Genomic DNA, 24791 nt, shown 5'->3' on the forward strand with positions numbered 1-24791 from the left:
ATACACATAGAAAAATTTTTAAATACTTTTTTAATTACTATTATAGTTTAATTAATAAGCTTTGAGAAATAATAAGACATTATACGCTTAATTGATTTCATAACGATCCGAATTGCTCGACCAATCAGCGCGCAGCTGTCATTTATTACACTTCAAAGATTAAACGCGGTAAATTTGAATCGTTATCATATTTCATTTAATAAACAACTAATACAATAAACATAGGTAATTAATCACTAATTTAAATATATTAATTTATACTTTATATTTTATATACGATGTCTATTTAATAATCTTTCTTTTTAAAATATAGTTAGAAATTTTGTACTCTAGAATGTTATTGTATGTTGCAATTATTCTTACCCAAGCTAAACAATATCTATCTAAATTGAAAAACATTAAATATATTTTAATTTACTACGTCATACAGTGATGAAAATCATTTTTACAAGCTGAAAATAAAAATGACGCGTTATTTATTCTGCAATTTGCAAAACAAAACCACGTCCGTCAAGTGGCGCCACAATAACAATGAAGCGGGAAAGTTAGGAAGCTTCCATTGTTGATGAAACGCAAGAATATCAATACTGCTTGTTCTATCTAAATAAGTTTCCTCTTTCCAGTGAAAAATAGTCGATAATTAATGGAAATTTAAGTTTTATAATCAGAAATCAAGAAACAAATATTCAGAGCATCCAGGAAAATAGTTTAATATCAGTGTCTGTTGATTTACAATGGGTGGGGCGCTCAATTTTCAATTTAAGATTGTGTATGTAAAGGACAGAAAACATTAAGAAAAGGAAAGTAAGAGAAAGAGCGAGAGAGAGAGAAAGGAAACACAAACACCGTGACACGAAACGACTATAGTGACCTCTAGATCTATGTTTCCAGTTGTTAGTTCGCGGACGTCGGCAATTTTATTTCTATCATCGCAAAAAGAAGTGTTTTTTTTTTATGTGAACACGATGTCACTGTGAAAATTCGACAATCCCTAAACTGAAGGTAAGATAAGATTTTCTTTTCTTAATAGATTTTATTTTCTACTTTGTAATTTTTAATATTCAAAAAGGTATGTTAAATTTACTTGCTCTCTATCCTCAAGTGTTTCGTGTATTTTTTGTGGTAAATGATTCTAAAAACATTTTCAACAGCTCAATAACAATTGCAGAGCATTTACACTAACAATTTTGATTAATTTATTTATTTTATAATTAATTCTTGTAAGTTTTACAATATTTCGTGCTTTTAACAAACAAGATGCAAGCCATAAAGTGCATATAATTATTTACATAGGGTCAATGGGGTTTAATGACATTTTTATTTTTTGATATCGTCATCTAATATAACCATTGATTGTCGGAAATTTTATTAGTTCTCTCCAATTATGAATGTAACAAAAGGGGATGCAAAAAATATCAGGACATCTCTTTGTTCTTTGTTTGAAATGTTCTTGTTTGGTCGTGCTTATACACGTTTGTGTGTGCGTGTATTTTGGATCGCATTTGCATAATAGATATAAATCTATTTTTCTTTTTTATCCAAGCAATTGTAATTTTCAGTAATTATAAAGATTAGCATGTGTTGTTTGCGTGCTTGGAAAAGTCGTAATCTATTTGTTTTTTTTTGTTTTTTTTTTTTTAATAAAAAAAATACAATTGTATTAATTTTTCTTGATGTTAAACATATCCGACGCCATTTTGAATGTCATGTCACGTTGATTGGCGGGAATTTTCAAATTGGTACTTCCGTTATTTATAAAAATAAAACATAACCAAAAAATTATTCTTAATTTTTCGATTTTAAAGTTATTATTATTTTTCCAAATAGAGTTGAATACAGAGAGAAATTTTTAATCTATTTTGCAAATTTGATATAACAATTGTTGATAATTTATGTAAAGTGACGTGGATATATTATTTTAATATTAAAATTTAATATTAATTTAATAATTAATATTAAATATTAGGTTCAATTGCTTTTGTTGCTTTGAATAATTTTCTAATATAAAAAATTGCTTTTGCAGGTTAGGTGAAATTTGACATATAGGATTTTTTTTCTTTTTTTTTTTTTTTGATAGTGTGTGTCATTAGCCTCTGCCAACATTTGGAGGAAGATGTTTTAACTCTCACGGTTACCATGATGATTCATTCCTTCAGCCTCTTCAGTCCCAAGTTTTCTTATTTTCCTAGAATATATTTGAGAACTTCAGTGTGGGTTATAATTCATACATTATACACATGAAGGAGCACTGTATCAACACCTGTTCTCTAAGAGTTTTGTGACGAAAGAAAAATTCCAGTCTTCACTTGAAAATCGAAAATTAAATTCAACTTTCAAGATTTTTATTATTCTTCTTTATTTTGATTAATTATTCGGTAAGTGTTTTTTTTTATATACAATATATATTTTTTTTTTGATAAATATTTTAAAAATAATTTTTATTTAAATGAAAAATTTGATATGAAAAATTAATTAAATTGTTTTTGTAAATTAGAAATTGAAGGAAATTTTTTGTAATATTGAAAAAATATTACACACTTGGATTTCGTGTCAACACTTAATCTTGCTAAAAGGAACGCATGCGTTCTATATACTCTTCTCTGTGTATTATCTTGGATACGCCCCTGGCTTTTGTAGATGCGAATCCCTTTTTTTTCTTTCTTTTTTTTTTTTTGACCCTGCATTCGATACTAACGCATTTAGTCATTACTGTGTCCTTTGCTCAGTCGTTCAGTCTTCTCTTTTAAACTCATTGATAAGTCTTTTTAGATAACTTCAGGCTTCGAAATTCTCTTTGAACTCACTACTGCTATCGATTTTCAAAGATCCCTTAGTCTCAATTGGGAGGAAATTCTATTCGCGAACTAAAAACTTTTTTTTCTCTCTCTAGTTCTAATCAGGTTTCGATTTTTTTCTTCATTGGAAAAAAATCTAGTTTTCGTTGTAGAAATTGTTTTTTTTTTTTAAAACAATAAATATTTATGATAAAAATGTATAGGGGAAATAATTTTTCTTTTATGAAGACGTTATAATTTTATTTGTGAAACAATTCTCTCTTGGAGTATAAATGAATTTTTTTTTAAAGTCATGTAATGAAAAATAAAGTAGACTGTCAGTTACTGAAAAGAGAAGAATCAGCATATAATGTATACAGCTGGCTTCCTTTTAAAGTGATCTATATGAGTTTCATGAAATTGGACGAAATTGAGTTGAAATTTTTATAAAATTTGTGACGAATACTTTTAATTATTCAATTGCTGTTAATTAAATTAAATAAATTTTTTTTTTTTTTTTTTTAAACAGAAAATAATAGTTTGTCTTATTGTAAAAATAAATAAGAAAAGATACACCTTCGATATCAGTAAGCTTCAAAATCTACCGAATAATTTTCTTCTCTTTGGATTAGCAAGGATTATCCGAAACGGGGAAAATTCTGTTAATCTGAGCAAAGTAGAAGATAAATTTACTATCTCAATCCCCCTTTAAATACAAAAAGTGCCTTTAGTTTAAATATTAAAGAATTATATTTGTTGGCTTTCATATTTTTCTCTATATATTATTTCCCCTGACAATTTAAAAAAATTTTTTTTTTTTAAATTGGAAAAACTAATAGATTTTTTTTTTTAAATCATCGGACTCTATTAAGATAAAAAAAAAAGTTTCGAAAGTTGTTTTTTCAAAGAGCGTAAGAAATTTTATGTTCGCAGCTAATATCAGGGTCGATAGAATAAAAAATATTTTTCGTCATAGTCCAATCTTATTCGATAATTTGTAAAAAAAAAAAATAAATAAATAAGAAATGGAAATTAGTCCTGTGCTATTACGTAAAGACGACAATTGTATTCCGAAACACACTTTCCTTTGGAGCTGATGATCTTCGTGAGATTTCATTGACGTAATTATTGCGTGTACTCTTCTAATAATTAATCTAAAGAAAACTTATTTAAAAAAAAAATTTACTTTTCCTTTCATTCGTTTTGGAAAGTTGAAATTGTTTATTTGAAAAAAAAAAAAATTTCAATTTTTATTTCATAGATTTCAAAAAAGTCATCTATTAGTTCTGAAAGAAAAAAAATTAATCTCTCTAAATTTTTGAAAGATAAAAAAAAATGACGAAGAAATAAAATTCATACAGTCATTCTCATTTTCAGGATGACGTAGTTCACAAGTTGATGACTCGAAAGAGAGGTTTTGTTGCATATATGTGTGTGCGCGCTTCTTGATTAGCAACAGGAGGCAACTGTTGTTCTTAGCTTCATTAAACTGTGACGTTTTAAAACTACAAAAATTAATATTGACAATATAGATTCATCATTATAAATGACAGTTCACTACTAAATTTATATACGAATTGGATAAAAAAAAAAAAAAAGAAAAGAGGATTTCCTTGACTTTTCTTTTGACAATAGGTCACACATTTGTACCATTTTATCCCTCAAGTAACTTAACACTAGTGGAAAAAAAAAATCCGATCCTCTATTCATATGATTCATAATCTTCAAGGCGAAAAGAGTGCGGCGATACCTTTTCTGACAAAAGCAAGCAAAAGTAACCTGCTCTCTTGCGTATATATATATATAAGGTTTACCAAGAAAAAGATATGCTTGGATTAACCACCATTTGTGCTGCTTTTATATTTATTATCCTCGAATTATATACCAGCAACTATAATCTTTTATTAAGTACAGGATATCTTTCCGTTGAATTTCTTATTGCAATCACCATAGGCATTTTTCTTTTTTTTTTTTATAATTGCAATCGTTACGTAAATTTGAATTTTTAGTCCAAAATCACAATCACGAAAATTTATTTTGAAAATACTTTGAATCAAGAAGCAAAAAATTTTTTTTACATTATTAAAGAATTATTTTACATTATTAATTACATTATTAATTACATTATTAATTTAAAAATTAAAAATAAAAAATTAAATTAAAATTAATTATTAATTAAATTAAATTAATTTTTATTATTTAAATTAATAAAAATAATTAATTGATTTGAAATATTATTAATAGAACATTTCAATAATTGCTATATTATAATTATATAATTTGACGACTTTCATTGAATATGAAAATTATATTTATGGTAACTAACATTAATTGCAAGTTTACCGTTAATTGAAAGTAAGATAAACTGTATGTAATTGTAATTGAAACGTTATTCATTAATTCAAAAATTATAATGAATTTAAAACTACCACTTATGGGAGTTTATAATTAATAAATGAAGCTTTTATTGTTTAAAATTGCCACTAATTGAAATTTGAATTATTTACAATTATAACATTATAATTGAATCGTTAATTATAGAATTATGTATTAATAATTGAAACTTGTTTGTTAGGTAGCAATTATGGAAATCGTCATTGTTTTCAAATTATTAATTAAATATTATTTGAAACTATTATTTTTATTCCAATAAAAAAAAAATTGTTACTGCAATTTTTTTTTTTTTTTTTGCTTCAATTAAAATATTTAATTTTTGAAAGTAGGAGAAAATTAATTTTTTAAAATTTAATTTTGATGGATTATTTATTGATTTTATTTAATGATTGTGATTCAATTGTGATAGAAATACGATTGTGAGTTAATATTCATTTTTTCATTCTAGTCTGAAATTATAGGCCTTATGTGAAATTTTTTTTACGTAGTTTTCGAAAAAAAAATTCTTTTCATTTGATTATCACACCTTTTTTCTTCTCGCAATATGCGATTATTGTTGCATGTCATGTTGATATAAAAAAAATTATTTTCGTGTGCTTTTATTATCTGCTTGTTAGATTCTCTGTCCACAAAAATATTCTCTACATTTTTTTCCATTCGTATATATATATATTCAAAAGTAATGAGACTTTTCCATAGAATATAATTTGGTTGAGTAACAAGAGAAATTATATTTTCTATTATATTTTTGCCTTTGTCAGTCGATTCTCTTTTTTATATATATATATATTTTCTCCGAAGTATAGGAATATTAATTAGGTCCACTGATATAAAAGGAAGATGTTTCAAGGTGTTCGTAAATATTAATAATTTCACTATTAATTATAACAAATTTATATAATAGAATACAATTTCCTTTTTTTTGGGGGGGGATAAATTTATTGAAATTATTTCAATTATTATTCTTTACTGTATAATTTATTATTTATGTTTTTAATTTTCAAGGCTTTTTCTAAAGTACGTAAGAAAATTATTTTTTTATTTAAATTCTAAATATTTGGAAATTTTTGAAAAAATTAGACAAAAAATGAATTTATTTTTACAAATTTTTATTTATTAAATAAAGTCGATATGAGAAAAATTATTTATTTTCTTATTTCGACTTTTTCTAATATCAATGTCTTTTGAAAATCGTAAAAAAAAAATTTCCGATATTTTTCGAACTTGAAGAATAACATATGTTGAAGTGCATTAAAAATGTCTGTCCATTGACAAAGAAACTCGAAAAATGTCTCCGTTTCTTGGATTTTTTTTTTAAGTTTCTTGATTTATTTTGTAGGCTTCAAGTGGCAGAGAGAGAAAGAAAGAGAAAGAGAGAGGGAGAGAAAAAAAAAATTTCGCTTATGTTAAACTGGATCATCCAACCACGAGGAATACTTGAAAAAATCAAAAGTCAAAGATTCCAAATGGGCAGAACATAAAAGATTAGGAGGAGTTGGAGAGATGGATTCGTATAGAGCCGGATGCTATGGTCATTCAGGGGACGAAACCTTGTGCACTTTGCGTTTTGAAACACGTTTCAAATACCAGCTTCTATATACATATATATATATATATATATTTGAAGAACTTTTGTGCGCTTGTATCCTATGAGGAATGGTTATAGTTGAGTCTGCAGGAGTTCTGAATCCCGCATGGAGGTGCGGCCTTTCTCTCTTACTTCGAAGGGGACTTCCCTAGGTTCTCTGCTCTCTCCGTAGGGTCGACGCTACCCCTCCGGTTCATTCCAACAAGCTCTCCTCATCATGTGTGCTTTGCTTGTATATGTGTGGGTTAAAACCCAATGGGCCTCAGGGAAGTAGACCTGATCCTTTCCTTTAGAATTCGGCTGACCGAATAAATAGTATTCACGACGCCATGTTCATCTTGAAAAATTCCTACATCTTCCATTTTTTTTTCAAACACACGAGATCTCAAATTTCTGTTTACTGTGTATTCCCATCTCAAATTTCTATTTTTCATTGACAAACAATGAATGGTGACATTTATTTTCCCAAAAAAAAAAATTAGAACCACGTTTTCTGAGAAAATTGTCTTATTTCGTTGGATTTATGATTTTTGTTAGAAAAAAAATTTCATTTCTCTCTAATTTATGATAAATTTTTTTTAATTTTATAAATTAAAGAGAAATATTTTTCTATTATAATAGTGGAAAAATTTTAATTTATTACAATTTCAAAAGAATTGTATCAAATATTTAATTTGGAAAAAAAAATTAAATTTTTAGAAAATAATTTTTGCAAATTTTTGCTCTATAGAAAAAAAAAAATTTGTTTTTAAGACTCACTTTTATTCTAACAGGAAATTCCCGATGTCTTACAATATTCACATTTAAATTAACGTATCAATTTAAATCAACAAGCTTATAAAAAATTTCATATATATAAATATATATAAAGCAAATAATTTACATTTGAATGGTTTTTCATATTTTGAAGGTTATTTAAATTCTTAAATTATTTCGAAATTTGGACTTTTTTTTAAAAAAAATTTAATTATTGTACACATTCTCGGGATGTTAAAATTTTAGAATGATGAAATATTGAAATAAAAAAGAAACGAAGGACAATTGATTCGTTATTCGCTTTTGATTAACATAACTTCATTAGGTGTGAAAATTTAAACGCATTGAATTTTGAAAAAAGAGAATATTTTTTAAGTGATAATTAAATTTTTCCACTATTAAGAAAGATTTTAGTCTCTCTCTCATTCTTTGAAAGGAAATCTATTTGAAATTTTTAAATTTAGAAAATACGAATGAAAAATCAGTCAAATTTTGTTTATAAATAATTTTTTTTTATTTTCGAATTTTTGACAAATATTTTTCTTTTTTTTTTTTACGTATTCTTCATGTAGTTTCCTATCATGTGCTTTGTTCATATCTTGTTAGGATAGAAGCGTGACTGTTACGAAAACAACGTAGTGATAACAGTTTTACGTTTGTTCTCAGCATTTTCTGATGTATCAAAAGCTTCCGTATCAGCGGCAATATTAAATTTCTTCTTTTTTTTTTTTTAATAATCTCATTTGAAAATATGAAATAATTACAGTATTAATAATTATTTTCTTATTTTTCATTATTGAGAATTTATTCGATTAATTTTTTTCGTTGATTTTTGCTGGTTCTTTTTAAATTTTCTTGTTCATCATTTTGCTGCAGCTGCTTTTGCAGCTGGTTTTTGGTTATCAGTATAAACGAAGGTGCGGCCCTGTATCGGGCTTTCCCTACACCCGCACCTTCCCTTTAGATCGGCCTCCCACTTCCAGTCGAACGAACGGAGTTTCACGTTTAGCAGTCAGTTTGTTGCGCGCTGCCATCGCGCGTGGTTCTATATTTTCATGTTGAGGTAGTGAATTTTTGGATGTGGTGCTATTGTGTTAGAGTGTTGGTGTGATCTCCATTACCCGTCAAGGAGAGATAGATATAGAGAGGGAGAGATAGTACAGCAATTGAGGGATAGAAAGGGCAAATATGCCGGCAACGCGGGAGTATTACCCCATACGGTAGGGATATATATATATTTTTTTTTTTTCATCTAGAGAATATATATATGATACACTTGTTAACGCTGGTTATATCATCCCAAGAGACGCAAAAGCTCAGAGAGATATCAAACCTCTGACAATTTACACCGTCGTCGACCCACATGATCAGTATTGGAATTACACAATTTAATTCTTTAAGACTCGTTTAGTTTAGATGAGATGATTTAAAAAAAAAAATATATGAGAAAAGGGTCCTTTTGATTCGATCATTGAAAATGTGACATGCCTTCGAAGACAATTTTTAACTCTAAATTTTGGAGTAAGATTCATTTATTTGATTAGACACAAGTTGTTGATATTTTTTACGATTTGATAAAATGGTAATAAAAAATTGTTAATCACGATTTTATCAATTTGAAACTTTAAAATTTTTCGGAGTAGTTTTGAATTTTTAGAAAATAATTTCTTTGGATATATATATATATATATATCGAAACATCTTGAAGCTTATCGTTTCTTGTGGACAAAAAATATTTCCACCTCCTGATAAGGAACATCTGCCTCACGATACATATATATATATATCGTGAACTCTACAACTGAAGTGCTATTAGACTTTATCCTCATTGAAGGTTATTTTGTTTCTCGTTTTCTTGAAATTTTCTTTTCTATCATGAGTGTAATTTTCTTTTAATAACTTTTTTGAAAAAAAAAGAATTTTAATTTTTTCGAAACAATTAAAATAGAAAATTTTAAAAAATAAATTATTTAATAATTCTTAGCTAAAAGATTAGTTTCGTTTGGAAAATTTCGATTTTGAAATAATTATCGGCAACTATTTGAAAATCGATACGCCCTCGAAATCATTTGGTATTCTATGAACCACACGCCGGAAACGGTGTTCGCCGTATGCGTTTCAATCTTTCAGTTTGAATTTTGTGTGGCGTCAATAATCGAGTTGTTTTTTTTGCATTCTCTTTTTTCTTCTTCTATAGTTGCCAAAAATAAATTTCTTTTTTCTAAATTGGAGAAATGTGTTTTTTTTTAAAATGATCTCTCTCTTTTGTACAATTAGCTTTATAGAGGCTTCGATAAAATATATAATATTATTTGAAATTTATGCACACATTCAGACAATAACTATACACACCAAGTCCTTTGGATGTGGAAAGAGTCTGCTGAGGCTTTACATTTTTAATGCTAGACAAACATCATCGATGGACGTTTGTTATAGAGTTTATGTGTGCGTGTGTTGGGAAAATTATTATAGGCACTAAGCCAAAGGAGAATGCGGCATTGTTACAAATTTGGTTTGGAAAGGGAAACTTTACAAATGGAAATTGTAGCATCACTGTATGTGTGTTTACGTTCTTTTAGTAGGTTTTAGCTCTTATTTTTCTTTCACATTAGGCATAAATTTTGTTTTTCTTTTTTCCATATATAGAAAATTTTTGGTTTGTTTCACATTTAAAGAGATGTTTTCTTTTTAGGATGCGCTGGAAAAAATTTTACTAAATGATGGGAAAATTGTTTTTTTTTTTTTTAACGAAGAATATAATTTAGTTTTCTATTTTCTTTGAATTTTTTTTTTTATGTTTACTTTGGAATTATAAGGGTAAATTATTTGGAAAATATTTTTTTTTCTTTTTCAAAACTTGAATAATCATTGAAAAATGTGACTGTTAGTCACGAAACTTTTATTTGATTTTCTTTTCGGTTCATGTTTGCATTGGAGTGTTGGTTATTCAGGTGTGTTTCGAACTCAAATTTTAAGGCATTTTTATTTTATTTAAATTTCTCGAATTCTTTATTTCTAAATTCGATTTTAATTTGAAAAAAAAAAAAAATTCCTGGTATATTTTTCTATCGAAAGCACCTAAAAAAAAAATTTAGAAATTTATATTTTGAAAAAGTTGATTTAGGATTTTATAAAATTTGATAAGAATTTGAATTTAGGGATGGAAAAAAAAAAGAAATCAAGTTTTCTGATATAGAGAAATGGTTAAATGGTATTCGAGAGAATTTTGATTCTTAATAGGTGTATATTATAAGTGTGAGGAGTGGATCGTTGGCAGGTGGTGTTCATAGATATTCCACCTGGGGTTTTCAAGAAACTCATTGCCCACCCTGAAATGACGGTAACCCTCGGTGCCTTGGAACCCAGTGCCGTAAACGTAAAACGACATAAACCTTATGACCATGATCGAGCCCCTTTACTTTCCAGTCCCTTTTATAACGAACAATTACGACTATGACCGTACCTTCTTAACTACTTAACTATACATATATATATATATATATACATTTTGAATATTTCTAAAGAAAATTCTGATTTAGGAGTCGCAAATAGTTTCCCTACCTTCTCCATAGTTCAATTGTTATAAAAGATTAAATTCACTCCAAGGTTTTCTTATTCAAATTGTTTTCTATATAGTTTTGAAAAAATTACTGTTCTTTTTAAATTCTCACTGTTTTTTTCAAACAACAATTTTGGAATTTCTAATTCCAAATAGTAAACAAATTTGGTTTATTTGAAAATTTTTGAAAAATAATTTTTATCCAAAAAGAGAAATTCTAAAAGGCAGGTTTTTTTTCATTAAAAAATAATTAATTAATAATTTTTCTTTTTAATTTAAAAATAATAGATATTAATTACTACTGCAATAGAAGAATTAAATTACTTTTTTTTTCTTCTAATTCAAAATAGTAAATAAATTTGGTTCATTTGCAAATTTCGAATTTATGAAAAATAATTTTTTATCCAAAGAGAAATTTTGTCGTCTTTCTTATTCAAATTGTTTTCTATATAGTTTTGAAAAAATTAATGTTCTTTTTAAATTTTCACTGTTTTTTTCAAATAACAATTTTTGGAATTTCTAATTCCACCTGCCTTCTAAAAGGCAGATTTTTTTTCATTAAAATTAATATTATTACTTAATTAACAATTTATTTTTTAATTTACAAATATATTAATTACTACTGCAATAGAAAAATTAAATTTTTTTTTCTAATTCCAAATAGTAAACAAAGGTTTATTTGAAAATTTTTGAAAAATAATTTTTATCCAAAAAGAGAAATTCTAAAAGGCAGGTTTTTTTTCATTAAAAATTAATTATTTAATAATTTTTTTTAATTTAAAAATAATATATATTAATTACTACTGCAATAGAAGAATAAAATTACTTTTTTTTTTCTAATTCAAAATAGTAAATAAATTTGGTTCATTTGGAAATTTCGAATTTATGAAAAATAATTTTTTATCCTAAGAGAAATTTTGTCGTCTTGTGTAGGAAAATTTGAAAATGATTTTCGAATAATGTATTTACAACATATAGAATAACATAAAATATTGTAAATAATATTTTTATGGGGACGAATTAAAAATATAAAATCCTTATGTGAAAAATTTTTGTTGGAACTGACCCACGAAATTGCAGTCCAGGTATATGGATTATTTTATTTGGGGAGTGTCTCCCCTCTCTCTCTCTCTCTTGCTCATCTTGAAGATTTAAATCTTCAGGCTTATTTTGAACCGTTCTTATATGGTCCCTTAAAAATTTTTAGGGGAAGGATTCCCAAATAGAAAAAAGATTAAGATTTTTCATACATACATTCATATATATATATTTAAGAGTTTAATAATATGAAACGTTTCGGTAATATTATTCTCTCTATGGGTGTGTTTATATGGCCCGATGAAAATCTCTTCCCACCTTAAAGTCTCTTTATCCTTTCCTTTCTGCACACTCAGTTGTTAATATTTGAGGATTCGTCATTACGCTAATACGAAGGATATTCTTAGGTAGATGTTGAATATTATCTTTTTGTTAATGGAGGGAAATTTTTGGAGGGCGGAGAACTAACCCGTCACAGATATTAGTGAAAGGGCAAAATATAATCCTCAAAAAGGATATTATAAATTTTCTTTAAATTTAAATATTTTAATTTAAATACTATTTGTTTTGAATTGAATGAATTTAAGAAAAATTTCAAAATTTACAGGTACAAATTAGATTTATTGCATTTAAGTGGGGACATTTTTGTAATTATTGGAAATTTTTCAAGAATATTAAAGCTTTTCTTTGAAATATGTATTGTATTTCAACAAATTTTTTTTTATTATATATTTGATTATTATTTTATTGTTATATAGAAACGAGAAAAAAGAAAAATCTTTTTGTGAAATTTTCCCTGTCATAATTTTCATAAATTTATTTTTATTTGAATTTTCTTTTTCCTTTTTTATATGCCCAATAAATGGTGACCATTTATTGAGCTTTGGCCCCTTGGAGAATTGGCTTCTTGGCTCTCTTGAAAAATTTTTGGCACAAACTATCATGTTTTCCTCATCCACTATACTTCTTGGGGGCATTTAGAATTTTAAAGCATGCCATTTTATTGATGACGACTTTCAACTGTAAAATTGTCTCTCTCTTTTTTTTTCTAAAAAAAAAAAAGATTATGCCTTATGGAAATAATTTTTTTTTTACTGCATCTCATATAATTATATTTTGAAATAAATATATAAAAAAAAATAAAAAATCGTTTGGCAGAAAATTTTTTTCTCAACTTTCATTTTTAATAGTGGGAAAATAATTTTTGAAATTGTAGAAAAAAATTAATAAATAAATTTTTTTTTCCGATTGAAAAAAAAGGAATTGCAATATTTATACAATTTAACCGAATGAAGTAACAGATAAATGACATGGCCTGGAAAATCAAAAATCCAGATCCCGCTATGTTTCTCGTCGAGACTTTTAGGTTTTATATTTCTACTTTGCACTCGTGGCTCGAGTCAGCAAGATTAAAGGTAAACGGGTTTCTTCTCTCTTCCCCCAGTGCCAGCTGTTTTATACAAGGTGACTCGAAACTTGTAAATTACGTACCTTAACACGTGGTCCTTGTTTTCAACTGAATTTCACCGTCTCAGGAAAATCGCCTATTGAATAGGTTTAAAAAAAAAAAAAATTAGAAATCGAAATACCAAAGCTTTAATATTTTATAAATTTTTATTACAGTAAATTAGAAAAATTAAATTTACAATAAATATAATAATGAATTTCGAATAATTATAGAAAGACAAACCTTTGAATTTATAATTACTTTCGAAAATTATAAAACAACTTTTGGGGATTGAGGGTTACATGAAAATGTCTATTTAAAGTAAAAGGGGGTTACTCACGTAACGAATTAGTTGTTAAATTATTACAATTTGACTAATTTTGATATAAATTTTAAATTAATAATAAATATTACAGTCAAAATTGATTAAAAAAAAAAAAAAAAAGATTACGTAATAATTTTATATAAATGATCGATTTTGTTACGATGTTTAAAATATTGACAAAAAAAAAAAAGTGTAATAATTTATGGATGGCGACTTAAAATTTTATTTCATAATAAATAAAGAATTAAATATAATTTTTCTCCTCTCATTTGAAATTATATTTTGTTTATTATAGCTAAAACAGGTTATAATTCACGTTTGAATTTATTTTCTGGGTAATAATTTTATATTTTATGAACTGTTGTAGGCACTTAAAGTGAAACCTCTCAATGAAGAATATGGCTTGTAAATACAAGTTACATGTATTGAAGGTACAACCACCCTCTTGTGTGTATGCCATTCAGGTGCTACAGCTGTCCTAAACGATTATCATTGTGCCATCTTGATCTGCAAAAGGAATGAATTTTTTTTATATATATATATATATATACATATGCGAGAAAATTATCCGACATGTGTGAAACATCAATTAAAATTACATAATTAATGACAAAATAATGAAGAAAAAAAAAGGAAGAGTTTTACCTGCCAGGAAAAAAAAAATTTTCTAATTATTATTTTCAAATATAAAACTTTCGATTGGATTAAATTTTATAGAGGCGAAATTATATTTTTCTGAAAAATAAAAACCGGAAGTTCCTGCTGTGATGCAAAGTCGGGACATCGTCTATTATTCTCAAGTATTCGCTTTCTTGGTACGATTTTCATTTCTCGATTCTTTGAAACGATACCAGATGCAAAGCGCAATGATCCGTTTATAGTTTGTTCTGGGTCAAGTTTCTGACATCTATTCGCTTTTTGTCCCGTTTTTTAGTTTTTTTTTTTTTTTTTGAATTCTCTTTTTCTTTCACTTTCTCTCTATACTCGATATATATGTCGAAATAATTCAAATGCTGCGCAACCGCTATACTCCTTTTTTTCGTATTTTCATTGCAAGAGAGGGAAATTATATTTCAAGTTGATAGAACGTAACAAATATTTTCCAAATAGAAAATTTGTTTCAACATACTCCAAAAAAAAAATTTTTTTTTCTTTTTGGAGGAAAATTTTATTTTATTTTTAAAATGAAGAATTTTTATTAATGAAAATTTTTTTTTCTCTCGCAGGTCTGTATATAAATTCAACAACCCCTGTATTTTTATTTATGCGAGAGAAAGGCAACAGCTTGAAAAGCGTGTTTGTAATTCGACGAAAAACCGCAGAGAGAGAGAGAGGATAAAAGAACAACGTTATCGACATCATTATTTCTTTGTGGGTACTCTGTGTGGCAAGATCCCGATGGTGTTTCTTTTTTTTTTTTTTGCCTTTTTTTTTTAGGAAACCCAAAATGCGTGCAACTTGCTACGTTTGGCCTCTTCTACCGAATCGAAAGCGAAACGCTCAGTCACACGAGGTTGGAGGCTCGATATTCGTATAATATATAGGAAAGAGAAACAAGTAGAGAAAGAGAGAAACTGAAATGTTGGTTAGGAGCGTTGAAAAAGAGAGGAACAAAAAAAAGTAAAGGAGAATTATCTACTATCACTATCAGAGGAAGAGAGATAGTCAAGGGGCAAAAATACGGGCCCTGAAAACAAATCGAGTAAAAAGAGAGAAAGAGAGTGGGGGAGAGAAAAAAAAAGAGAGCAAGAGAGAACGAACGGCCCTGGGAAAACATCAGGTCCGTAGTATTTTCTCTAAACAGAGTCCTACCAGGGTCCCACGACTGATTTTTTAATCAATTTCGAAATCCAAAAAATTCCCCTCTTTGCCGAAGAATTTTTTTTTTTCTCAATAATTTTTATTATTTAATTTAATATAAAATTTGAAAATTATTGAATAAAAATGAATTTTCTTAATTAAGGAGAAATTTAATTAAATAATAATTTTATCGATATAATTTTGGATTTACTTTTGATTAAAATCATTATTTGAAGATTAGGATATTGGAATTTTTATTTTGAGAGTAGAGGAAGAGAGAGAGAGAGAGACAATCTGCTCTCTGTGAGTTGCAGTTGCTTCATGTAAATGTATTGGAAGCTGGCACCCCCATAACCAGGATCCAACTGGCGCATTACCCTCATGGGCAACGTAATGAACGGCACCGGGAGTACCCGTATCGACAAGCTTAATCATAAACCCCTCCGTTGCCATTCCGCTGTTTCTATATGTATTCAAGTCATCAACAATAATATTCTTCTATTCTCATTTTTCATCTCCAAAGAATTTTTTTAGGGGTTTACAATTAATTGTTATTTATAACCGTGCGAAAACTTATAGCGATTGAGAAAAAAAAAAAAGTTTCTTTCTTTTTGCGCTTGAAAATCGACTGAAGAAAAAAAGATAATAAAAATCTAGCAATTCGAAATATTCTCTAAAAGAAAATAGTTCAAATCGAATTTTCTTTATTATTTTTTTTTTCTATGAGAATTTTGAACTATTTCACACTTGAGATTAGAAAATTCGTTGAAATATCGCGACGACATAATTTCGAGAGAGCGGCATAGTTAAAATATTGATTTCGTTTTAATGGGAAACGATACTTTGCGTTCATTAGTGCTTTCCAATCAGGAAGCCATACTATTAGGTATTAGGTACTCCGCTATTACTATATTGGGTTACTCTAGGGGAAAAATTCAATATTTTAATTTTCCCATTTTGATTTGAATGATTTCTTTTTCCTTCGATATTCTTTTGTTTTACTTTTCTTAAGGTTAATTTCCTAATATTTAAAAAAAAAAATATTTTTCCGCACAATTTTGAATTATTCTTTTTTTTTTGATTTCAGGGACTGTCCTGGAGTTGGCACCTCGTCAGATCCTGTTGTGAAAGAAGTTCCATTTCGCACGGGAATTGGTGGACCCAGTGCGGGGTGTAAAACAACACCTCAGCACAATTCTCAAACGAGGCATTCTTTACCAAATTTTTCTCAGGAAACTGTCGCTCCGCCAGACACTGCGCCTCTTTTACACATCAATATCTGCACACCGGTGATTAAAAATTTTTTCCTTACGCAACACAATTTTTAGATAATTCAAATTTATTTTCAGAATATATATATATTTTATGTAATAAATTTAAATTGGACAAATTTCTAAACGAAATTTTCATTTATTATATAAATAGTCAAATGATAATTATATAAAACTATTGTATTTTTTTAATTCTAATTTTAAATATAAAAGCCTTTAAGAGTTATATATATATCTTATGTAAGATTTGTTCAAAATGTGAAATAACCGATGAAAATGTTCTTTTATACAGGAGAATACAATGCGTGGTCCAGTACTCAACATAAGCCCCGGTTTGACTGCCAACGGTGTAGATATGGAGTATCGCAGAAGTGCACAAGGTATTCAGCTTATTATAATACTTTTGATATTCATGAAAAACCCTTTTTATGAAACGTTAAACTTATATTTTTTTTTCTATAAATACACTTGAATTGTGATCTTTTACAAATTTTCTTTTTAATTCTTTATATTTAACACTTGAAAATTTATTTACATAGAAAATCAAATTAAACTTTTTTCCTTTCTTTCAAGTTTTTTTTTTGTTTACAAAATTTACGAAATTATTTTTTCTAGGTACGAGTCAAATTCCCGTGAATCCTGTGCAACTTCAACTTCCACCCCAGCCAGGATTTTATAGACCACCTAGTCAAGACGATGGTAGAAAGGTAAATTTTAATTTTAAAGAAGAAAAATTAAAAGAAAAATTTTTTTAGTAAAATCATATTATTAATTTAATGAAATTTTTCAGAGTGAATCGCCATCGCGAAAACGACGTAGAATTTCTCGCAATGGCACAGTTTCTGGAATTGAAGTACAAGAATCAACGGCACCCGTAGCGAGTGCACCGATACATGCACCAACACAACCATGGGAATTGGCACCACCTCCACAACAACGACGAACATCACGTAGTCATATGACAGCACGTGGTAGTCCACCAATAAGAAATCGTTATCAACGTTTTCCTGAAACATATACACCAACGTGCCCATTTCTTCAGGGTGTACACACTCCTCATTTGCCTTCTTCCCATAATGTTCATCCGGGACTTCACAATAATCATCATCACAATATTCACAATCCCCATCATAGTCTTCATGATCCTCAACATAGTATACATCATGCTCATCCATCGCATGCCCATCATCCAAGTGGTTCGTCGCATCATCCTGCACAAGGTACAAGTGGACCCGTTGTCGTTGAAGTTGGCCAAGTTGGTGTTTCCGGTTTGGGTGTCGCTGTAAGCGGTGAAACACTATGGCATCCACAAACCGCTGGTTATCGGCTACCTTGTCAACTTCACGGATATTATGCACCCGCTGGACCACACGCGTTCGCACATTCTTGTCAGGTGAGGATATTTTTTTTTTTTTTACTTTATACATTACTGGTCTCGAATTGGGACTTTTTTTAGAATTTATCCGACTTTTTTTTTACTTATTTTTAATAAGACTACTATAAATTTTCAACTAATATTATTCTCTAAATTAATTATTTTCAATTGTTTTAATGAAATTCTTCACAAATTATATTATTCAACTATTTTTTTTTTATTTATTACTAAAAATTTCAATTTAAAACCTAAAATTTAATAAAAATTTCCATCTAAAACTTTCTGGAATTTAATAATTTCAACGATGATAACTCTTTCGAAATTCAATTATTTTTTAATGATTTTTATAATATTCTTCGAAAATTCAATAATCTTGAAATATTTTTCAATTAAAAACTTTTAAAGTTCAATTTTTTGCCTGTAATTTCTAAAAAAAAATTCTTCAGCGACTAAAATTACAGAATATTACAATTAAAAATCACTTGAAGTTTAATTATTTTCAAAAATTTTAATTGTAAATCTTTGAAAATTCAAATTACTTTTAAAAAATGTTAATCAAAATTTATATTCGATAGATTATTTTTAATTCAGTAAAATTTAACAAAATCGTTTGAAATTAAAGTATTTCAAAAAAATTTCAGCAGTAACTCTTTCAAAATTTAAATTATTTTTAATGATTTTTATAATATTCTTCGAAAATTCAATTATCTGAAAATATTTTTCAATTAAAAGCTTTTAATGTTCAATTATTGTGTATAATTTCTAATAAATTCATCAGCAACAAAAATTACCGAAAATTTTAATTGTAAAAATCATTCGAAGTTGAATTATTTTCAAAAATAATTATTGTAACTCATAGAAAATTCCAATATTTTTTTGAAAAATGTTATTTAAAAATTTTTTTGATAAATTATTTTCAATTTCAGTAAAATTTAATTATTGCCTGAAATATAAGAAAATTGTTTGAAATTCAATTATTTAAAATAATTTCAATATTTCTTTGAAAAATTTGTCCTCCTTAATTAAATTTTTAACTAAAAAATATATATATATTTAAAATTCAGGTGGCACATCCGCATCATCATAGTCATTATTCGGCTCCTCCTGGACATCATGCTCATCCGCCGCATACTAATCATCCAACGCATCCTGGACACCCTGGACATCCAGCGCATCCTGGACATCCAGCACATCCCGGACATCCAGCTCATCCTGGACATCCAACGCATTCAGTACATCCAACACATCCAGGACATTCGAGTCATGGTTTAGTAGGATCTCTCGTTGGACCTCGAGAGATACGAGGATTCCCAGCTCCAGGGCCAGTTACTGCACTTCATCATCCGCATCCACCACCACCGACGGTTCATCCGACGCATTACACTGCTCATCATCAATTAACTCAGCCTGTAAGTTGAATTTTTTAACAAAACTTTTATTTTCAAATATATCTATACGCGATAAAAAGTTTATTAAAAACATCAAAACTTAATAAAATAGTTTATTTTTGATTAATTTCAAATTTTTAATTTATTTACAGAGAGAAGTGGATTTGGAGATATTAAGTTCTCATAGAGGCGGTAACGCGGTACCACCGCCACTCCCGATAACACAACCGTATAATCCACAAACGATAACACACGTTACGTCACCAACCTCGTTTTTCCTTTCTGATGTCCGTGGAAATCAATTAGAAATGATACACGCAAGAGCACGCTCAACAAATAATGTCCGTAGATCCAGGCATAGAAATAGCTGGCGAAGACAGTCTGCTTTACCACATTCACCATTCCCAGGACTTTTGCTTCATTTCCTGTACGTTAGAAATTTTTTTTTTTTCATAAATTTCAATTTTATTTTCCATATTTCAAAAATTTATAAACAAATTTTGAATGTCTATTTTAATTATTTTAATTTTTTTTTTTCACAGAACAATGTTCAGTAATCCACCATTGTCGCCGTATAGTCAGGCGGATCTTTCAACGGCTGACGCATTAGAAATTGAAAATTATGAGACACTATGGTCACTTGCCGAGAGACTCGGTGAAGCCAAAGCCAGAGGTTTGTCGCGCACTGAAGTTGATCAATTACCATCTTATAAATTTGATGCCGATACACACGAGGGCGATCAAACAAATTGTGTTGTTTGTATGTGCGATTTTGAAGTTTCACAATCGCTTCGCGCTTTGCCTTGCTCGCATGAATTTCACGTCAAGTGCATCGACAAATGGCTCAAGGTAAGCGCAAAATTTAAATTAAAAATTAATTTTTTTTTTTATTATTGAAATTTATAAAATTTTCGATTTTTTCCTCACTGTACATTTTTTTTTTAAATTTAATTTCTCTTTATATTTTGTATAAAATTCTCATATTTTTTTATTCTTCAAATTCTCTCAATTGAAATTCCTAAAATTATTTATTTCTCTTTCAATTTAATTTTTCTATTTTCTTTTATTTTTCCTAAACTTTTTGTTTTTTAAAACATTTTTTCCCGAATTTATTATTTTTATTTTTTCCAAATCCTAAAATTCTCAATTTTTCTTAAAAATATTCTTTTCATTTTATGAATTTCAAAAATACTCGATTTTTCTTTTAAATTTCCTTTGGCATTTCTTTAAATTTTCTATTTTCCTTTCTCAAATTGTATTTTATCTTTTTTTTTATCACTGTTTCTGTTTAAAATTTTTCTTTCAAATTCTTTTATTTTTAGAATTTGTAAAATTTATTTATCATTTAATTTTTTTCAATTTTTGAACTATTAAATGCAAACTAATTTATTTTTAAAATATAAAACTTTAAAAATAATAATTTATTATTAATAATTAAATTTGAAGTCGATGTGGTTTTTTAATTTAATTTTTTGTCTCAAAAATATAAAGTATATAATGAATAAATTTTTTTCTATTCCAGTCCAATCGAACGTGTCCAATCTGTCGTGGCGATGCCGGGGAATATTTAAACAATGGAAGTTCAAGCAGTGATTGACGTCATGATGCACAGGCGCATTAGCGTCAATTCTCAGGCTCGAGAACAACACTCGTCCTGGCCCAACTTCCAATCATCACGTTACTGGTTTGTTCAAATCCATGCCGATAATTGGCCTCTGATCCTCTTTCAAAACACAATATACATACATACATATTATATATATATATAAAATAGAGAACCTCTAACGTGATCATTACACCAGATAATCGGAAGCGTGTGATGACGATTTCTCTTGGATATATAATAAATAATAATATTCCAAAGTCGTCTTTGTTAGCTTCTGCCAAAGAGGGGACAACGAAGGCATCTTGACATTTGTTTGCAATCAAAGATGAGTGTTTGTTAGGTATATATATATATATAATCGTACAAAAAATTCAAAATATGTACGAAATTTCTTTACCTGTTTATTATTAATTATTATATATATATATATTTTTTTTCTGTTTGATTTTCTTTTTATCAATAGTGTTTAGGTTTTAATATTTGTCACGCATTTCGCATCGCTCGTAAAAAAACTAACTTTTTTTTTTTTGCATTAATATGGGTTTAAAAAAAAGGGAAGGCGTGAAAATAATTGCTGGTTGCACGAATTTGAGAATTCTTTTTTTTTCGTTATAATTCCTGTTTAATAGAAAAGATTTGATTTTTTTTCGAATTTGGAAATATTCGATAAAAATTGTATGGAATCGTTAAGCGCGATAAAAATACGTGCAACCAGTCGCGTCTGTGTGCATTCAATTATCTTTTTTACAGAAAAAATTTACTTCTATGTAATTGTAACGAATTATATATATATTTATCGTATATAAATATATGTTTGATTTTTTAATTTGTTTCATCTTGTGAATGTCAATGTAAATATGCAATTGGAGGACTTGTAACCAAAACTAGCGGTTAGGGTTTTCTTAAAAGTAAGAAAGCAAATATGTATGTATGAAATATCAGAGTGGACTTTCCCCAAAAATCGAATGGATGTATGTGTTTTATTTTTTTTTTCAAAATAGGCCAGGTGATTGTTTTAATCTTTAAGTTTCCTAGGTATGTTTAGGTGCTCTAGATAGGAAGAATGATTTTAATTCGGTTGTCTATTCTTTCAAAAAGAGAGAAACAAGTTTTTTTTTGTTCTTTGTTTACTGTTTCGTTTGGTGTTTAAAAAAATTGTTTTAGCTTTCACGTTTTCATTACTCCCTCCCCAAAAAAAAAAAATAGATGATAATTTTTTTTTTTGATTTTGTCTAAAGATCCTTTTTTTGCTGGGGGGGGGGGAGTAAAATCGCAAATCGCGAAATCAATGTCGTCCGAGTTCACGAAAGAATATAAAACACAAAAAAATAACTAGACAAATTGAAAGAATATACGATAACAGCTTCTGTTTCCTGCGTAATCTACCTCTAACAGAAGAAAAATGAGACGATTAATATTTTTTTATAAGCGCATCTCGTAAAAGATAAAAAAGAGAGTAAAAAAAAACTAAAAACATATGGTAGATGAAAAAAAAAATATCAAAATAATACCTACGTTACTTGCAATATTGGAAAGATGTTTAGTGGAAGTTAATGAAATGAACGCTTAAAAGATATAAAAAAAAGAAAATAATTCCGCAAGTATGTGTGCCGCGTTTTAGTGCTTCGTTAGGAATTCTAAATGAGATAAAGAAAAAAAAAAAAAAAATTCTCCTGTATGGTACATTTTGAAAATGGCTTTTTTCAGGGGTCGTTCTTTACTAATTAGAATGATAGCTAAATCTCGTTGAAATACTGTCTTTTTAGAATTCTCCTTACATATTCAAATGTCGTATAGAATTATGTGCTTATTTTTTTCGTATTCGATTTTATTTTACATTGCTGACCAAGTTTCTCTTCAAAATAATTTCGCTCTAATCGAATAGAAAATAAAAAAAAAAAAAGGAAATTTAAAATTTAAAAATTGTATGATAAAACATATTGATGTTGCTTGAAAAAATTCGAATTCTCTTCAAATATTCGAAATTGATCCAAATTGAGCAATTGGAAAATGTTTTTAAAAATTAATTCATTCTTTTGAGAATATAGATTATTCTGAACGCTTGTGGCGACAGATTTAAAAAAAAAAAGAACCACCTCTGGTTTCAAAAAAATAATAATATAATGAAAAAAAGGAACTCGCGGAAAGAATAAAAAAAAAAAGATCGCTTTTGGTACCTCTTTGACTCTCCTTCCATTCATTGCGTGCCTTTACTATACTAACCGATTGCCAAGAAAAATAAAATAAAATAAAAAATAAAAAAAAAAACATTCCGAGGAAACGTATTCAGAGGACATTAACGATTTAAGATGCGTATTTGCAGGCACTCATGTTTAAAATACAAGAAGGAAAAATTTCCTAACATAGGTAAAGATTTATAAGTATTTAGTTATCGAAAAAGAAAATCGAGTGAGAAGCTGTGCTAATAAAAAAAAAAAATTGTCTGCTTTTGCTCAATTTCGCTTCTCTTTTTTCTATAATTTCTTTGAAATTACTTTTCAAAATTGATTAATTAGTTTTTTGAAAAATGTTTTGAAAAACAAATCTTACTCGGAAGACGTCAAAAAGTAGTAAAAGAAAAGAAGTGTGTTTATCGTAGCTTATAAGAACACATATCGTTTCTTTTTTGAAATCAGGATAATGTTCAACGTTGTCAATCGTTGAACTTTGTGTTAATTGTGTTAACGTTTTGTACTTTAGATTTAAATAAAAATAAAAAAAAAAAAAAAAGTCGTTGTGTCGCAATGAAGTTCGTTTGAAACTGTAGTCCTGTAAGTAGCGATAGGGACGAGCGTTCGATCGAAAAGATCGAATTTTATAACTCCAAATTTATTTCTCTCGATGTATGAATTTTTGTGATAATCATTATAAAAATATTTGTACGATCTATGAAAAATTAGTTAAATACTAAAAAAAAAAAAAAAAAATTAGTAAAATTCGTAAATAGTTGATATTTGGATTTTTGAAAATTTTGAGATTTTATTGGATTTATTTTTTAAATTAAAACCAATTAAAAAAGAAAAGAAAAGCGCTGGATGCTGTGATAGAGAAAATCAAACCAATTAAAATCTCAGATTCTCGAGGGTTAAATTCTTTTAAAAGGTGCAATTTTTAATTTGGAGACCTTTTAATCTGTCCAACGCTCCGTCCCTTGATAGATTAAGAAGAAAAAAAAAATATATAACTATCTTATAAGTTGTACCATTTGACGTACCTATCGATTGATGTAATGTGCATCCGATGTCGACAAAGAAAGAAAAACAGAAATTCTTAAATCGATTCCTCGAGCCTATTAACGATCTTCTGTTTAACGAAATTGTAAATATTTCTAGAAAATATGTTCTGTAAAAAAAATATCTTCTCAAATTTTTCAAAAAAATAATTACACAAATAATTATTAATTAATTCTCTTTATTAAATTGATGTTGAACAATAAATAATGAGAATTATTTTCTATTAATGTAATTAAA

At 27.7% G+C, this 24791-nt stretch overlaps 1 protein-coding gene across 4 annotated transcripts; it reads left to right on the forward strand.

Annotated features, from left to right (window-relative positions):
* Positions 1-546: 546 nt before the first annotated feature.
* LOC127289872 (E3 ubiquitin-protein ligase RNF38-like) lies at positions 547-24703 on the forward strand. 4 transcript variants are annotated; one of them, XM_051318106.1, is made up of 10 exons: positions 547-1002; positions 2024-2375; positions 16769-16970; positions 17245-17332; positions 17568-17659; positions 17743-18345; positions 19392-19736; positions 19868-20142; positions 20258-20564; positions 21238-24703. In XM_051318106.1, the coding sequence occupies exons 4-10, from the start codon at positions 17254-17256 to the stop codon at positions 21310-21312; spliced, it is 1776 nt and encodes a 591-aa protein (XP_051174063.1). In that variant the 5' UTR covers positions 547-1002; positions 2024-2375; positions 16769-16970; positions 17245-17253; the 3' UTR covers positions 21313-24703. The 4 variants fall into 4 exon arrangements, with proteins under 4 accessions (XP_051174063.1, XP_051174064.1, XP_051174062.1 ...); XM_051318107.1 differs by having other exon boundaries at positions 2078-2375; XM_051318105.1 differs by lacking the exon at positions 2024-2375.
* The last annotated feature ends 88 nt before the right edge of the window (positions 24704-24791 follow it).

This window comes from Leptopilina boulardi, unplaced genomic scaffold, assembly GCF_019393585.1.
Source record: "Leptopilina boulardi isolate dan_hultmark-lab unplaced genomic scaffold, ZJU_Lbou_2.1 LbouV2_51, whole genome shotgun sequence".
NCBI lineage: Eukaryota > Metazoa > Arthropoda > Insecta > Hymenoptera > Figitidae > Leptopilina > Leptopilina boulardi.